The 14,541-nt window shown below is 33.2% G+C and overlaps 3 protein-coding genes across 4 annotated transcripts; all 3 read left to right on the top strand.

Moving 5' to 3' along the window:
• The first annotated feature begins 248 nt into the window (after positions 1–248).
• Positions 249–3,343, top strand: LOC126752472 (ATP-dependent RNA helicase WM6). 2 transcript variants are annotated; one of them, XM_050463288.1, is made up of 8 exons: positions 249–377; positions 542–754; positions 1,028–1,248; positions 1,315–1,498; positions 1,602–1,720; positions 2,544–2,675; positions 2,747–3,149; positions 3,227–3,343. In XM_050463288.1, the coding sequence occupies exons 2-8, from the start codon at positions 556–558 to the stop codon at positions 3,238–3,240; spliced, it is 1,272 nt and encodes a 423-aa protein (XP_050319245.1). In that variant the 5' UTR covers positions 249–377; positions 542–555; the 3' UTR covers positions 3,241–3,343. The 2 variants fall into 2 exon arrangements, with proteins under 2 accessions (XP_050319245.1, XP_050319244.1); XM_050463287.1 differs by having other exon boundaries at positions 539–754.
• Positions 3,344–3,923: 580 nt separating this feature from the next.
• LOC126752927 (tudor domain-containing protein 1-like) lies at positions 3,924–6,026 on the top strand (the record flags this gene model as incomplete). The annotated part of the gene is made up of 3 exons (XM_050463971.1): positions 3,924–5,144; positions 5,211–5,573; positions 5,632–6,026. Coding segments are annotated over 3 exons (1,887 nt in total), but the record flags the coding sequence as incomplete, so codon positions are not given.
• Positions 6,027–8,073: 2,047 nt separating this feature from the next.
• Positions 8,074–14,033, top strand: LOC126752468 (sodium-coupled monocarboxylate transporter 2-like). Its single transcript, XM_050463281.1, has 11 exons — positions 8,074–8,338; positions 9,680–9,789; positions 9,848–9,988; positions 10,142–10,301; positions 10,494–10,559; positions 10,633–10,684; positions 10,756–10,823; positions 11,360–11,514; positions 12,698–12,956; positions 13,028–13,719; positions 13,844–14,033. Exons 1-11 carry the CDS (start codon positions 8,327–8,329, stop codon positions 13,971–13,973), a joined length of 1,845 nt encoding a protein of 614 aa, XP_050319238.1. The 5' UTR covers positions 8,074–8,326; the 3' UTR covers positions 13,974–14,033.
• The last annotated feature ends 508 nt before the right edge of the window (positions 14,034–14,541 follow it).

The raw sequence follows: 14,541 nt of genomic DNA, 5'->3' as shown, positions 1-14,541 counted from the left end.
CTTTATATATAAAAACAAATTATTTCAACAAATAATTGCAAATTATATAATTAAATTTCATATTTTAATAAAATAAAATATGTTTACATATTTTAAATAATCCATATTTTTCATGATTTAACAATAGCATCGCTTAAATGTAATAGCTTGAATTTTTTTTATTCTACTACATTCAAATGCATCACTGCATACATTTGCGCGGAAAACGAGGTCTGACAACATGCAACGAGTAATTTTGTGATATGGTAGCATACTCATATTCATGAGTGTACTAAATCGGACAAGTCAAGAAAAAGTGTGACGCGACTTTGCAAGTTTCTAACAATTAAAATAAATTGTGAAATATTTACTATAGTTTTATTTCAACTCGATAAAAGGTAATTACTGCTTCAGTGTAAGTTTTTTTTTTTAACATATTTTGGGCAAAAATCGAATTCTAGACCAAGTTGAAAAAAGAAAATGGCGGCATCACATCTGTCGCTTGGTTTTGCCGACGATTACTTGAATAACCTAACTTTTCGTATTTTTTCAATACTAGAAGACGCTTGAGTAAAAATGGCTGATAATGATGATCTTTTGGATTATGAAGATGAGGAGCAGACCGAGACCACAGTCGCTGAAGTTCCAGAAGCGCCAAAGAAGGATGTGAAAGGCACATACGTGTCAATTCACAGTTCTGGCTTCCGTGACTTCTTGTTGAAGCCAGAAATTTTGCGTGCAATAGTGGATTGCGGTTTTGAGCACCCGTCCGAAGGTAAATTTCATTATATGTATATGTACATATATATATATATATATATATATATGCATACATGTATGTATACACACATGAAACCAAATTTGCTTATTGGTTTCGACTTCTATGATGGAAAAAATGATGGGGACAACTGGTATATTATGATCGATTTATCATATATTTTATTATTTATCATAAAATAAACCTCAAACTTTTATTTGTAAACTATTACTAGAGAAAATATCTTGAAATACTAATAAATATATGTGAAATTTTTTAATATGATTGCAGTGCAACACGAGTGTATACCACAGGCTGTATTGGGTATGGATATATTATGCCAAGCTAAGTCGGGTATGGGTAAGACTGCTGTTTTTGTACTTGCCACTTTACAACAGCTGGAACCGACAGAGAATGTGGTATACGTATTAGTCATGTGTCACACTCGTGAATTAGCATTCCAGATCAGCAAAGAGTACGAAAGATTCTCCAAATACATGCCGGCTGTAAAGGTAATTACTTATATTAAGCGAAATTCTATTTCTTCAATTTGATATTAAATACATCATTTATTGAAGGTTGGTGTATTCTTCGGTGGATTATCCATACAAAAAGATGAAGAATCTTTGAAGGGTACAACACCTCACATTGTTGTAGGTACACCCGGTCGTATTCTTGCTTTGATACGCAATAAAAAATTGAACTTGAAACATTTGAAACACTTTATTCTTGACGAATGTGACAAAATGTTGGAACAACTAGGTAAGATTGAAATAATATTTTTTTTTCAAGTACATATATATATGTATGAACATGAATATTTTGTGAACAAATTCTAATCGATAAAAAATTAATCTCTTTTTAGATATGCGTCGTGATGTACAGGAGATTTTCCGTAGCACTCCACATGGAAAACAAGTCATGATGTTTTCCGCCACATTGAGCAAGGAAATACGTCCAGTGTGCAAAAAATTCATGCAAGATGTAAATATCAACGTGTCCATTCTTCTACTTGTTCTACTACCATTAGTTATCTCACTAAGCTTTATCTCAATTGCTGAACTGCCACAATATAAACACCACTACACCATTATGAAAAAAATCAAAAACTCTAATAAACATAAAGTCAAATATCAAAATAAGTTTCGTATAACAGAAAACAAATACCAAAAGCTAATAATATCGAAAAACAAGTATAAATGAAAAGAAGACCAATCAAAATGGTCAGTTTTAAAGCGATAACCATAATATATATTAATTTGCTGAATAACTATAAAGACAAAGTTATAACCAAATATCAAACAATTAACGCTATATCGTCTTGTAAAGTGGCGTGGACCCGACGTTGCGACGTACTTTTTTATACGTTCCGACATGCAACAAGATTAGTCAATAAATCGATCATTCACAAATGGGAATGAACAATGCTTAATCGCAGATAGCATTGGAAAGGGCAATGCCTGGGATGCATCTGTAAGCCGACTACCAAGCGGATATAGGTCTAAACATTCCATTGGGGATCACTCGAAATTCTATATGCGTGCAGCTGCTACAGTAGCCTGTTTCGAAACTAATGAGATGTGGTGGTTGTGTGGCCGTATGTAATTATAGAATATAAATGTTTGAAAATTTACTATGTCTTATATTGGACGACAGTGAATAATATCAAGAACGCTTCATCTGTCTGTCTGTTAACGATTCAGCAGCAGGGATTGGAATGTAGCGCTGAAAATGGCAGATGATTCATAATAACATTGGTTTTTCAAAAATTGTAAGCTAAAATATATCACATTTAATTTTTTTTCAGCCCATGGAAGTTTATGTGGATGACGAAGCAAAATTGACATTGCACGGACTGCAACAGCATTATGTTAAATTGAAGGAGAACGAGAAAAACAAAAAATTGTTTGAATTACTGGATGTACTCGAATTTAATCAAGTAGGTTTTAGCGACCACATTATAAAATTAAAACTTTTGAATACCAAATATACTAATTCTGAACGTACCAGGTTGTAATTTTTGTAAAGTCGGTACAACGCTGCATGGCGCTAGCCCAATTGCTTACTGAACAAAATTTCCCCGCAATTGGCATACATCGTGGTATGACCCAAGAAGAACGTTTAAACCGTTATCAACAGTTTAAGGATTTCCAAAAACGTATTTTGGTGGCAACCAATCTTTTTGGACGTGGTATGGATATAGAACGTGTCAACATTGTGTTTAATTATGATATGCCGGAAGATTCTGACACTTACCTGCATCGCGTTGCAAGAGCTGGACGTTTTGGTACCAAAGGTTTGGCAATAACATTTGTTTCCGATGAAGCAGACGCCAAAATTTTGAACGAAGTGCAAGACCGATTCGACGTCAATATCACTGAATTACCGGATGAAATTGATCTATCTTCATATAGTAAGTGAACTCATATTGATTAACCTGAAAATATTCGCAATTAATAATTTTATAACTTCTTTTTTGTTTATTTTTAGTTGAGGGACGATAAGATATTTAAAACTTAGTATTTTTACTGAAATGGGATACTTCATTGTAAACCTACCACAATGTAGAATGTATTACTCAAATAAAGAACCAGATATAAAAATATATATATTTTATTTTAAGACACTTCGTTTAAGAAGAGCAAAGATATATATATTTATGATTAATTAAATAAAGAAATCTATATATAAATAGAATAACATTTGTTTTACATAATAATGAAATATAAACAGGTAAGGAAGAGCTAAATTCTGGTATAACCGAACATTTGGCAAACTGTACATTAAAAAAAAACTTTGCTTTGAAAGTTTTGTCTGCAGCAGCTACACAAATCATGCTTAGTGCCCTCATTAATAGATGCAGGAAACACAATTTTTGAGTGTTGCGGTTCGTTGTTCATCACTTATTCTCTGACTACGATCAAACATTGAATATCGGACAAGTATAAATTGGAATAAGAAATACATACATAAATGAATTCATTCTCAAAATATTCTTTGAAGTTTTATGTACTACTCTAGTACTATACATATATATGTATGTGAATGAATTATATTTCAATAAAAAATATATATTTCAGAAAGTATGGTAACGCTTTTTAAAAAATCCCGTTACTTGTGTGTATTTAACGGAAGTTGTATTCAATTATTTAATGACAAAAGCTTGCTAAAGTTCTTCAATTATTAAAATTTGAACCGCTATAACTATTTACACCCGCATTTTGAAGCTTTAAATTTTTGTGGCAAACTTATGGCGTCCCATTCAAATGTAGATCGCATGCAAATAATGCATCATATGTGCAAACGAGAGGTTGAGCAACTAAAAGCAAATCTAAATAAATATTTGGATGAATGTGAAGTTGTAATGAGAAACGATATATTTAAACATTTTCGAAAAGATTCTGGTCAAGCAACTCATGCTAATGTGTTTGCTTTGATGGCCTACGACAAATACATGTCACGCGTAGCGGCCGTAACAAACTTAGCACGTAAATTGAATATTCATTTGCAACTACATAATGTCAATAAAATCCTAACTGGCGGTGTTGGTTGTGGTATTGATCTAGAACCCGTTCCGTATTTACTCGAGGAATTTGTTGAATGGCATAAGGTATTAAGCGATAAAGACGGGCGTTTGGATTACGACATTGATAGTAAGCATTATCGTAGTGTAGAGGGTGAGAAGTGGACGAGCTACCGAAGTGTAGAGAGGGATTCAATGAGTTCAATTGCGTTATTGAACGATAATGAAAAAGTCCCAGATACTAATGCAGTGGACGACAAAACTCCAACAGTATGTAAAATAAAGTTTGCTGAACCCGAGTCAGTAACACTTGAATCATTACCGTCATGTGTCCATTTGCGTGATTTGACGGCATTCGTTGCAGGGTATCATTTCACCGCATTCGTTACGTATATACATAATATAGAGGAGTTGTGCTTCTATGCTTGCCAGATGCGCAATGATATGTTGTATGATTTAACCAATATGTATAATCTACCGAAATGCGTGCGAATACCGTCTACGAATGTTATATTTGGTATCTCAATTAATAGTAAGAATATATTACGAGGTGTGCTGCTACAATCTCCAGATAAGAAAAATGAAAATAATTTACATGTGCTGCTCATCGATTATGGAGAATTGGTACCCCTAAATATCAATGATGTCCAATTTTATGATTTACCCAAAGTTTACAAAGATTTACCTGCCCAAGCCATGAAATGTATTATTTTGGGCGTTAAAGATGCAACTAGCGAAAGCATAGAGACAAGTGCAAGTGTGCTGACCAAAACACTACGGAATTTTGAATTCAAAGAAGTCAACTTTGAGGTCGTGAGGCAAATAGGCAGAATTTTGCACGTTTACATGATTGAATGCCAATCAAAAGGAAAGAAGTCGCGAGATGTAAGTGTTATTTACTGTAAATACAGAAATTGTTTTATTTGTATAATGTATTACAATCCCCCATAGGTTAAATTAAACTTCTCAAAGAATCCTTTCTTAAATTCCTTTGACGAAAATTCATTTTCTGATGATTTGCAAACACCAAAGGAAACAATTTTGTTAAAACCACGTTTAGATGAGGTTCTTGAAAATGATATAATAAATTTAGAAGTTATGCATATTTCTCGACCTGACTCGTTTTATGCTCAAATACTAAGTGAGAAGAATGAACAACTGGAACAACTATTTTGGAACTCTGATGAATTATCTGCGGAGCAGAAGTTAACTGAAGCACCAAAATTAGGGGATTTAATATTGGCACAGTATGCAAAGGATTGCTTTTGGTATCGCGCTAAGGTCATTGGTGTAGTAGGAGACACAAAGTTCGAGGTAAATAATTTTTAATTTTTTTTTAAGTTTGTAAATATTGTTTATTCCCTACTTGTAGGTATTTTATGTTGATTATGGTAATACAGAGACTGTACCACTAAAAGGCATCGCCAAATGCAACAATGTCCAAGAAAAAGAACCTTTCCGCGCAGTACTTTGTCGTATTGCTGGCATAAGCGATATTACAAACGGTGACGATGCTCGCTTCGAAAAAGTTATTCAAATGTTGGTAGTTATGTTATTGAATCAACGTATTGAAGTGCAGGTTATTGAAAAAATCAACGCAGAAGAGTTAAGAGTTCATGTACTGGATCAGGAATTCACAAAAATTACGCAAATGCTTTTCAAATTTGAAGCTTAAATATGTGTATTTTTATTTTTAACTAACTGCCCACATGTGTAAATATCTATACATATTATTAATTATATATATTTTTAATGTCCGTTTGATAATTCGTTTGTTTGTTTTTAATCATATTAATTACCATTAAAGCAGCAGTGTGGAGACCATTTTAAAACCTTGGTTTACGATGGATTTGCTAAGATTTTGTTGGTTTACTTATGAAAACTCCTTTCAGCAATGAACATTTTCCGTATAAAGGATACTTTCATGGACATTGATCGCATGCCATTGAAGAAGTCATCAAAAGAAGACCAGTTGAGCGACGGTAGGCTTTCATGTAAAAATCATCTCAAATAAGTCTTGACATTGATCTGGTCGATATATCCATTTGATATACAAATAACTTGAAATATTTTTCTAAGGGAATTTCTGCGAATGCGTTTACGAATAGTTTTTTATGCCTGAATTGGTTCCAATCACGCAAGAATGATTATCAGTGGTAAAGCTTTGGGAAAAAGGTTCAACAGTGCGGCAAACAAACATTCCCGCAAAATTAAGTTTTTTAAGAAACTTATATAGTAAATCTCACATGAACTTTTTCCATACTTATGTATGGAAAGCAATCCCCGCAATGCGATTTTCTTTAGCACAACACTCCATTGTTATTAAGCGAAATCAAATACTGAACTGATTATTATATATGAATAGTCATATAAGAAATGGCTAAATTCGGCTGTAACCGAACTTTTCACACTTTCGTAACTTGCAATTGTGTTTTTGGTAATAAGTTCGGAATGGTTTTTTGTTTTTGGTTTGTATACTGGAATTTGAAAGGATCAGATGGAATTTAATATTTTAATTTATATAGCAAGCATGTTAGGATAATATGATCTAATTTGTTTGAAATCGGTTCTGTTGGTACCGAGATATGAGTTTTCACCTATTTGTGAGCGGTGCCACGCTCTTTGTACAATTTTAAAACGGACTCCTGTCAAATATTTCCGATGCATCTTGACTGTGAAAGTTAATGCTTCTAACGTACTTAGGAAGTCACTTTTAGTAGTTAAACCTTATATGGAAGACAGGGTGTGGTTATCAACAGATTTTAAAAATTTGGGATTTGTTGTGCCGAAAGGATTTATTCTGAGCATATATGGTTGTTCCAACTTTAGTGATTTGGGAGATGTGTACAATAAGACTATACATATGTATAATACATATACTTATGTATATAAATAATTATCAATATCAGTTATATACATACATAAATATATATCTAATTTAATTTTAGGTGTTACAAACAACCAAAAGTATAATACTCTATAGTAATATTTGCGAGAGTATAATAACGACACTTTTTTTCTGTCAATATGTTCACGCTGTATAGTATGTATTGTAAGCTTTGTAACAGTATTTATGGCAACACTAAGTACACTAACTAGTTTATATGCGATAATGGCACTAACTACTTAATAGTATCTCAGTGGCTTTCTTCTTATTATGAGCTTAGTATATTTTTGATATCTGATTTGTGTGGAAGCATTCTTTTGATATGCTAAGTATAAAACGAATTAATTTCGGTCGCTATACTATCTTATTATAACAGCAAACTGACTAAACTATTTTTTTAGTGTGCCAGTTGAATGCTTAAAAACCTGAGAAGAATATAAAGAATTAAAAACTAATTGTAGAGAAATAAAAACGATATACTTTTGAGCACACAATGGTAAAAATCATAAATATATTTCTAAAAAGTCCTGTTTTTGAAAAATAATCCTGTAAAAGGTTAGAGACTCGCGAAATGGAGTACGAGCACAATCAGTGAATTTTTACAAAAGTCCCTAACATAACAAAAAAAAAAAAAAAAAATTACATCAGAAATCTAATTTTGCGATATTATTAAAGTTATTGTTTATTAAATTTTGTTATCTTTATTTATATATTAGGTTTTTGAATAAAAATTCAATTTATTTTTTATATACATAAGTTCAAATAAAAAATTATGTTGGTCTAAAGAAAAAATATTTAAATATTTAAAAAATTATAAACAAATTTGAATTAATTGCAAAAAATAATGAAAAAAATAATGGAAGTGATAAATAATATTCAAACCAGATTTAGTGAGCATTTTTCGTTTTTCAAAGTGGATATCATCTACATTGTCATATACATATATATGTATGTACATATTTATTAACTCTTTTAATTGTGGCAATAAAATTGTTTAAAGGCACTGGTTGAGTAGACAGATTTTACAAAAAAAAAACTGTTCGCTCATAAATTGCAATAGCTTGGAAAAAATTTTGAACATTGCAACCGTTATCTGATACTATAGTTTTAAAGGCCTTTCAATAAAGCATACACGACTAAATACAATCTTTTTATCGTCGCTTATCGTTAATTCTTTACAATGCAATATAAGGTAAGATAAACTAATAAAAGAGAAGAGGTATAATTTTAAAATAACCACTTCATTACTTCCAATTGAATAAACTCGTGTTTCATATCGGTAAATTCATTTGGAATATATCATAAACTATTAGAGTTACTTTACCGAAACCTCAGTAAAATCTAGTGTTACATTGCACATATATGTATGTATGTATGTACATTATTAATAACCACTTGCACAGGACAGTTTGAAAATGGTCAAAATTTGTTTATATTTATTCTATGGTCCACACACCGAATACGAGAGATTCCGCTGTACCAATACACGCTATATCGCTTGTATATGAGTTGTCTATCATTATTTGGAACAGTTCAAAATTACCAACTCAGATTAAACCACGGCTACTACTCAAAGATGGAATTAGTAGATGTTTTGACTTTACAATAGATAATTTTAACACTAGAGAGAATTTAAGGCAAAAGTTATCGGTCAGAAGATATCTAAATGATATAAGTGTGAATGTTTCGCTCTGCATAATGTAATTTGGCACCAGGATTATATATTGGGTAGTCGAAAGCACACTGACTTTCAAATGATTTCGTCTATAGCTGAATGTGTTTTGCTTTTAATTTTTAATATTTTTGATAAATAACATGCCATTAACTTGTTTCGAAATAAAAAAATTATATACCGCAAAAAGTACCGCTACACCACCTCCTCGTCGATTTCAAAGCTGCTTTTGACAGAAAAAGAGCTGTTTTGTCTGAATTTGGTATGCCCGAAAAACTAATACGGCTGTGTAAACTGACGTTCAGCAATACCAAACATGATACTGGTATCATTGGCCTCAACAACCGCGCCGCTAGTTCTGCTTTCTCCAGACTGGATAAGGAAGCGAAGTAAATGGCAAATGGGTCTGGTAATGAACGAACAAGACTAAATTTCTCCAGTCATCAAATAAATAGTCGTCGCATTCGCGACTTGGCTCCCACGTCATTCTTACCAGTCTTAACTTCGAAGTCGTAGATAATTTCGTCTATCTTAAGACCATCATTAACACCAACCATAATATCAGCCTTGAAATCACTATTGCCAATTGGTGCTACTTTGGACTGAGTAGGAAGAACAAACACCAAACTCTACAAGTCACTTATCATCCCCGGTGTTGTTGTAAACTTGGTCATAACGGCAAAAGTTGTTTCTACGCCGAAGAAAATGTTTCGCTCGGCATAATGCAATTTGGCACCATAAATTAAACCAAATTTTTCTTTAGTAATTATATTATGAGCCTATTGATTTTAGTTAGTTTAACATTTAACTCGCAATTTCTACCAAGACCATGTATAAAAATATTTATTTTACTTCTTATAGATAACCAATCAAGAATATTCACAATTACATTTTTCAATTCCCGACTACTGTGTCTTTGGAGCGCTATTGTTGTTCTCTACGGGAATCGGTGTCTATTTCGGCTACATAAGGTAAATTAGGTAAAAATCAATAATATATAAATAAAAAGTATACACTAAATTGATTTAGGAAGAAACCGGTTAAGCCAAGCAATGATGGGGAACCCAAGGACCATAACGTACCGGACTTTGGTTCTAAAGGAATGAGCGAATATATGTTGGGATCCAGACAAATGAAATTATTTCCAGTGGCAATGAGCCTTGTTGCTAGGTTAGTATGCCATTATTTTAATAGGTTTGATAGAAAAGTGTAATAGCTTTTAGGTGGCCGCCGTAAATTAAGATAAATCTTATATGGTCTCATCACTGCCTAGATGAGCTTTCTTAAGAATGTTATGAAATACAATTTATCTCTATGAAATAGCTATATTTCAGGCGGAACTATGCTGGGCACACCATCGGAAATCTACAATTATGGAACTCAATATTGGTTAATCATTATATCGATACTTTTCATGGCAATAGTGGTGTCAAAAGTCTATATGCCGGTTTTTTGCGCATTAAGAGTCAGTTCTTCTTATGAGGTGAGACATTTCTTTTTGTTATATTATATTAATTAAATATTTTTGTATTTAAGGTAATGATTTTAGTTTTGGATCGAGGGTGAGATCATAATAAACCTATCAAGTACTGCCATTTGTCACAGACAGGACTTTATTTTAAGTTCACTAGTCATTTTCGAAAATTTAGTTTAAATATTTCCTGTTTATTTTTAGTATTTGGAAACTCGTTTCGGTGCGAGCGTTCGTACTATTGCTGCTGTTTTGTTTATTGTGAAAATGGTAGGTATAAAGGAAGAAATAATTCGTTAAGACAAAGAAAGGTTACAATCATTATTTATACTCTTCTCTTCAGACAGTTTACATGCCAATTATTGTATATGTGCCAGCATTAGCATTTAATCAAGGTAAGATGAAACTTATTTAGCATAAAATCGTTTAAAGTTTGAATAATATATTTTGCATTGTTCTTCCTTAGTCACTGGAATTAATGTTTACATAACTAGCAGTGTCGTCAGTCTTATTGTCGTGATCTACACAATATTGGTAATATCCCTTCATATAACTATAGTAATACTTACAGATGGTAAAAAAACTAATCAATTCGCGCGGAACAGAATATTTATATCTTTAATTAAAGTTTTAGTACCCATAAATACTATATATTGGTAGTCGAAAAAGTTGTTTCGTATTTTCAATAGATGTTGCAGTCATAATAAATTCTGGGAAGTTGAAAAAAGTGACAGCTGTTCACAAATTAGTGAAAATAATGAAGAAATTAGCTATTTTTGAAATTTTTATATAAAAAAGGGAAGAATGCCACGCAAGCCACCAATGAAATTTGTAAAGTTTACGAAGACGATGCTGTATCAGTACGTATAACACAACAATTGTTTGCTCGTTTCCGTTTTGGAAATTTCGTTTACACTGATGGAATAATGTCTCTAGCGGAAAAATGGCAAAAAGAAAAACGAAAAGACTTTTTCGACTATCCAATACATAGTGAAATCGGCCTTCCTGTTTCTTTAAAACTATCATTTTTGCCAAAACGAGTATGATAAATATCTGAACGTAATTTTTAGGGAGGTATTAAGGCTGTGGTTCAAACTGATATATGGCAAACATTGGTTATGTTTATTGGGATAATAGTAGTGGTCATACTTGGAGTGATATGGGCAGGTGGATTTGGACCAGTATTTCAGCACGCTGCTGAAGGTGGACGCATCATTTTTGCTAAGTAAGTTCAAATAATCATTATCATCAATCAAAAGAACGAAAAAAAACATTAACTTCGGTTTCACCGAAACTTAGCCTTTTCAAATTCAAAAGATTCCTTACGAGTATAAGAACTTAATTCCGATCGTTCAGTGTGTATGGCAGCTATAAGCTAGAGCGATTCGATCTGAACTGTTCTTTCGGTGATTATATGGTAGCGCTGTCTTGGTCAATAATCTATTTCAAATGTCGTAAAGATATCTATAAAAAGTTTTCCTTACAAGAATTTCGTTCAGTGGTCCGATATCGGCGGTTCTGACAACTAAGCAGCTAAGTGGAGAGAAAAGAACCTGTGCAAAACTTCAGATCGATATCTCAAAAACAGACGACCTATTGCGTATATAAAGACAGCCGCACGAACATGGCTAAATAGACTTAGCTCGTTATGCTGCACTTTTATTTATGTAGGTATATTTTTATACCCTGAACAGGGTATATTAAGTTTGTCACGATGTTTGTAACACCCAGAAAGAAGCATCGAAGACCCCTCAAGTATATATATAAATGATCAGTATGTTGAGCTGAGTCGATTTAACCATGTCCGTCTGTCTGTCTGTCTGTCCGTCCGTCCGTCCGTCTGTATATATACGAACTAGTCCCTCAGTTTTTAAGATATCCTTTCGAAATTTTGCAAACGTCATTTTCCCTTCAAGAATGCTCATTTGTCCGATATCGGACCACTATAACATAATGCCATATAAACTGAACGATCGGAATCAAGTTCTTGTATGGAAAACTTTCACATTTGGCAATGTATCTTCACCAAATTTGGTATAGATTATTTTCTAAGGCAACAATGTAATCTCCGAAAAAATTGTTCCGATAGGATTACTATAGCATATAGCTTCCATACAAACTGAACACATAGTGACTAAAAGAAATGCACCTGTGAAGGGTATATTAGCTTCGGTGCAGCCGAAGTTAACGTTTTTTCTTGTTTATAAAAAAATCGGTGTTTCCGGCGTTTCTTTCTGAGTGTTGCAAACTTCTTGGCTAAGTTTATACCTTGTTTGGGGTTTAAAAATCAACAATTGAGTGCAGGCATGTTTCCATTGCATTAATGTCATTTGACATCACTATTGGGTTTACTTCAATTCACATAATTACTTTCTACAATTATACAACTGACTATCCTTCTATTACAGTATAACCCCATCATTATATGAGAGACAGTCATTTTGGGCTGTATTGATTGGTGGCTTTTTCTATTGGACCAGCTATAATAGTGTAAATCAGGCTATGGTTCAACGTTACATGTCCCTGCCGACTTTGAAGAAAGCACAGCAATCGATGATCATCTTTACGATCAGTGCTGTAATATTTGTTTCGTTTTGTTCTTTTGCCGGTTTATTGATATTTGATTACTATAGAAACTGTGATCCATTAAGCATTGGACTCATTTCGGTAAATATCATATTACCTGGCCATTACATATGGTACTCGATAAAAGTAGTTAATTTATATCTTTCTTACAGAATACCGATCAGTTATTACCGATCTATGTAATGCAAACTGTCGGTCATCTACAAGGCATACCGGGTCTCTTTATAGCTGGCGTCTTTGGCGCAGGCTTAAGTTCTTTATCGTTAGGATTTAATTCTACTGCTTTGGTGATCTTTGAGGATATTGTACGTGGCAGTTTTGGAATTAATTTCAGCGAACGTGCTTCAAAAATACTTGTCAACTTCGTAATAGTTATCCATGGTGTAATTGCGGTTGCGTTAATTTTTGTACTCGAAAAGTTAAGTGGCATTTTGAGTGTAGTGTCTTCTCTGGTGGCCATTGAAAGCAGTACCACGTGTGGTATATTCACACTCGGCATGTTGGTACCATGGAGCACAAAGAAAGGTGCTTTGGCTGGCGCTGCTGCAGGCGCAATTATGTCAGGTTGGGTGTCTTTTGGCACACAAGCAGCAGTAGCAAGCGGTCAACTTGGTTCGCATAAGTTGGAAGTTTTCGTATCGGAGTGTCCTGCTAATTCAACAATAACTGAACCCGGTTATGTTGATGAGTCGGACGTATTTCCGTTATATCGTTTATCGTATCATTGGATACCTGTAATTGGTGTCTTATCAACATTGCTGGTTGGCACTGTCACATCAATTCTCTGCGGACCAAGGGACTTGAAAACGTTAGACCCAGTTGTAATATCACCTGTAATTCATAGGTAAGAGCCATTCCTATTCGAAAGTTTTAGTGCTGGATGAAAGAAAGTTCGATGGGTTGGGGGACGGTTTTTTGTTCCAAAATTTGTTATTTAGTTTAATTAATATTTCATTTTTTCGATACAGATTTTTACCGAGAGAATGTTTCAATGCTACACCTAATGCAAGCCCTACTTTATCCCGAGGTAAATCTGAGCGAATATCATCTGACCTTTCGAATAAGTCCAAACACCCGAGTGCTACGGAGAAATACTAAAAAGTACAGATTATATAAACTTTATAGATATATGTTTAATAAATCTTATGTACTATGTAATGTTTTTGATTTTTTTTCGTAATTCGCAAAAAAAAATGCCTGCTTTTGATATCAGTCTTTGCAGTTATTGAAATGAAAATAGTCATTTTAACTCCTCCCTACAATCACACTTTTCTATCTTGACCTTAGGCTGTTATTTTTTAACAGGTATGTTGGCATAAAAGCCGCGGAGGTTCTATAGAGGTATTTTTAGCGTTGGAAAATGTTATCTTATTTCGATAAATTTTCAAAGACACGTTTCACGTATTTTAATACAAATTTAATACAAGCATGTCAAGACTTAATCCAATTCTCCATATAGCCAATTTTGGTTTTCCGGTTTCGACTCATTTTTGGAGCGGCACTCCCTACATTGTTAGACAGTTACGACGTCATATTCATAAACTCACGTCTCATCAGCAGTTATGATGCGTTTGATTAATCTAGCGTCCGCAGTTGCGACCTTTACTACATTTCCATTTCCTTCGTATTAAAAGGCTTCAATTTGAATATAATATCTACTAAATAC

This window comes from Bactrocera neohumeralis, chromosome 3 (genome assembly GCF_024586455.1).
Source record: "Bactrocera neohumeralis isolate Rockhampton chromosome 3, APGP_CSIRO_Bneo_wtdbg2-racon-allhic-juicebox.fasta_v2, whole genome shotgun sequence".
Classification (NCBI taxonomy): domain Eukaryota; kingdom Metazoa; phylum Arthropoda; class Insecta; order Diptera; family Tephritidae; genus Bactrocera; species Bactrocera neohumeralis.
Note: the sequence above shows the minus strand (reverse complement) of the source record. Positions and strands in the feature narration are given on the sequence as shown.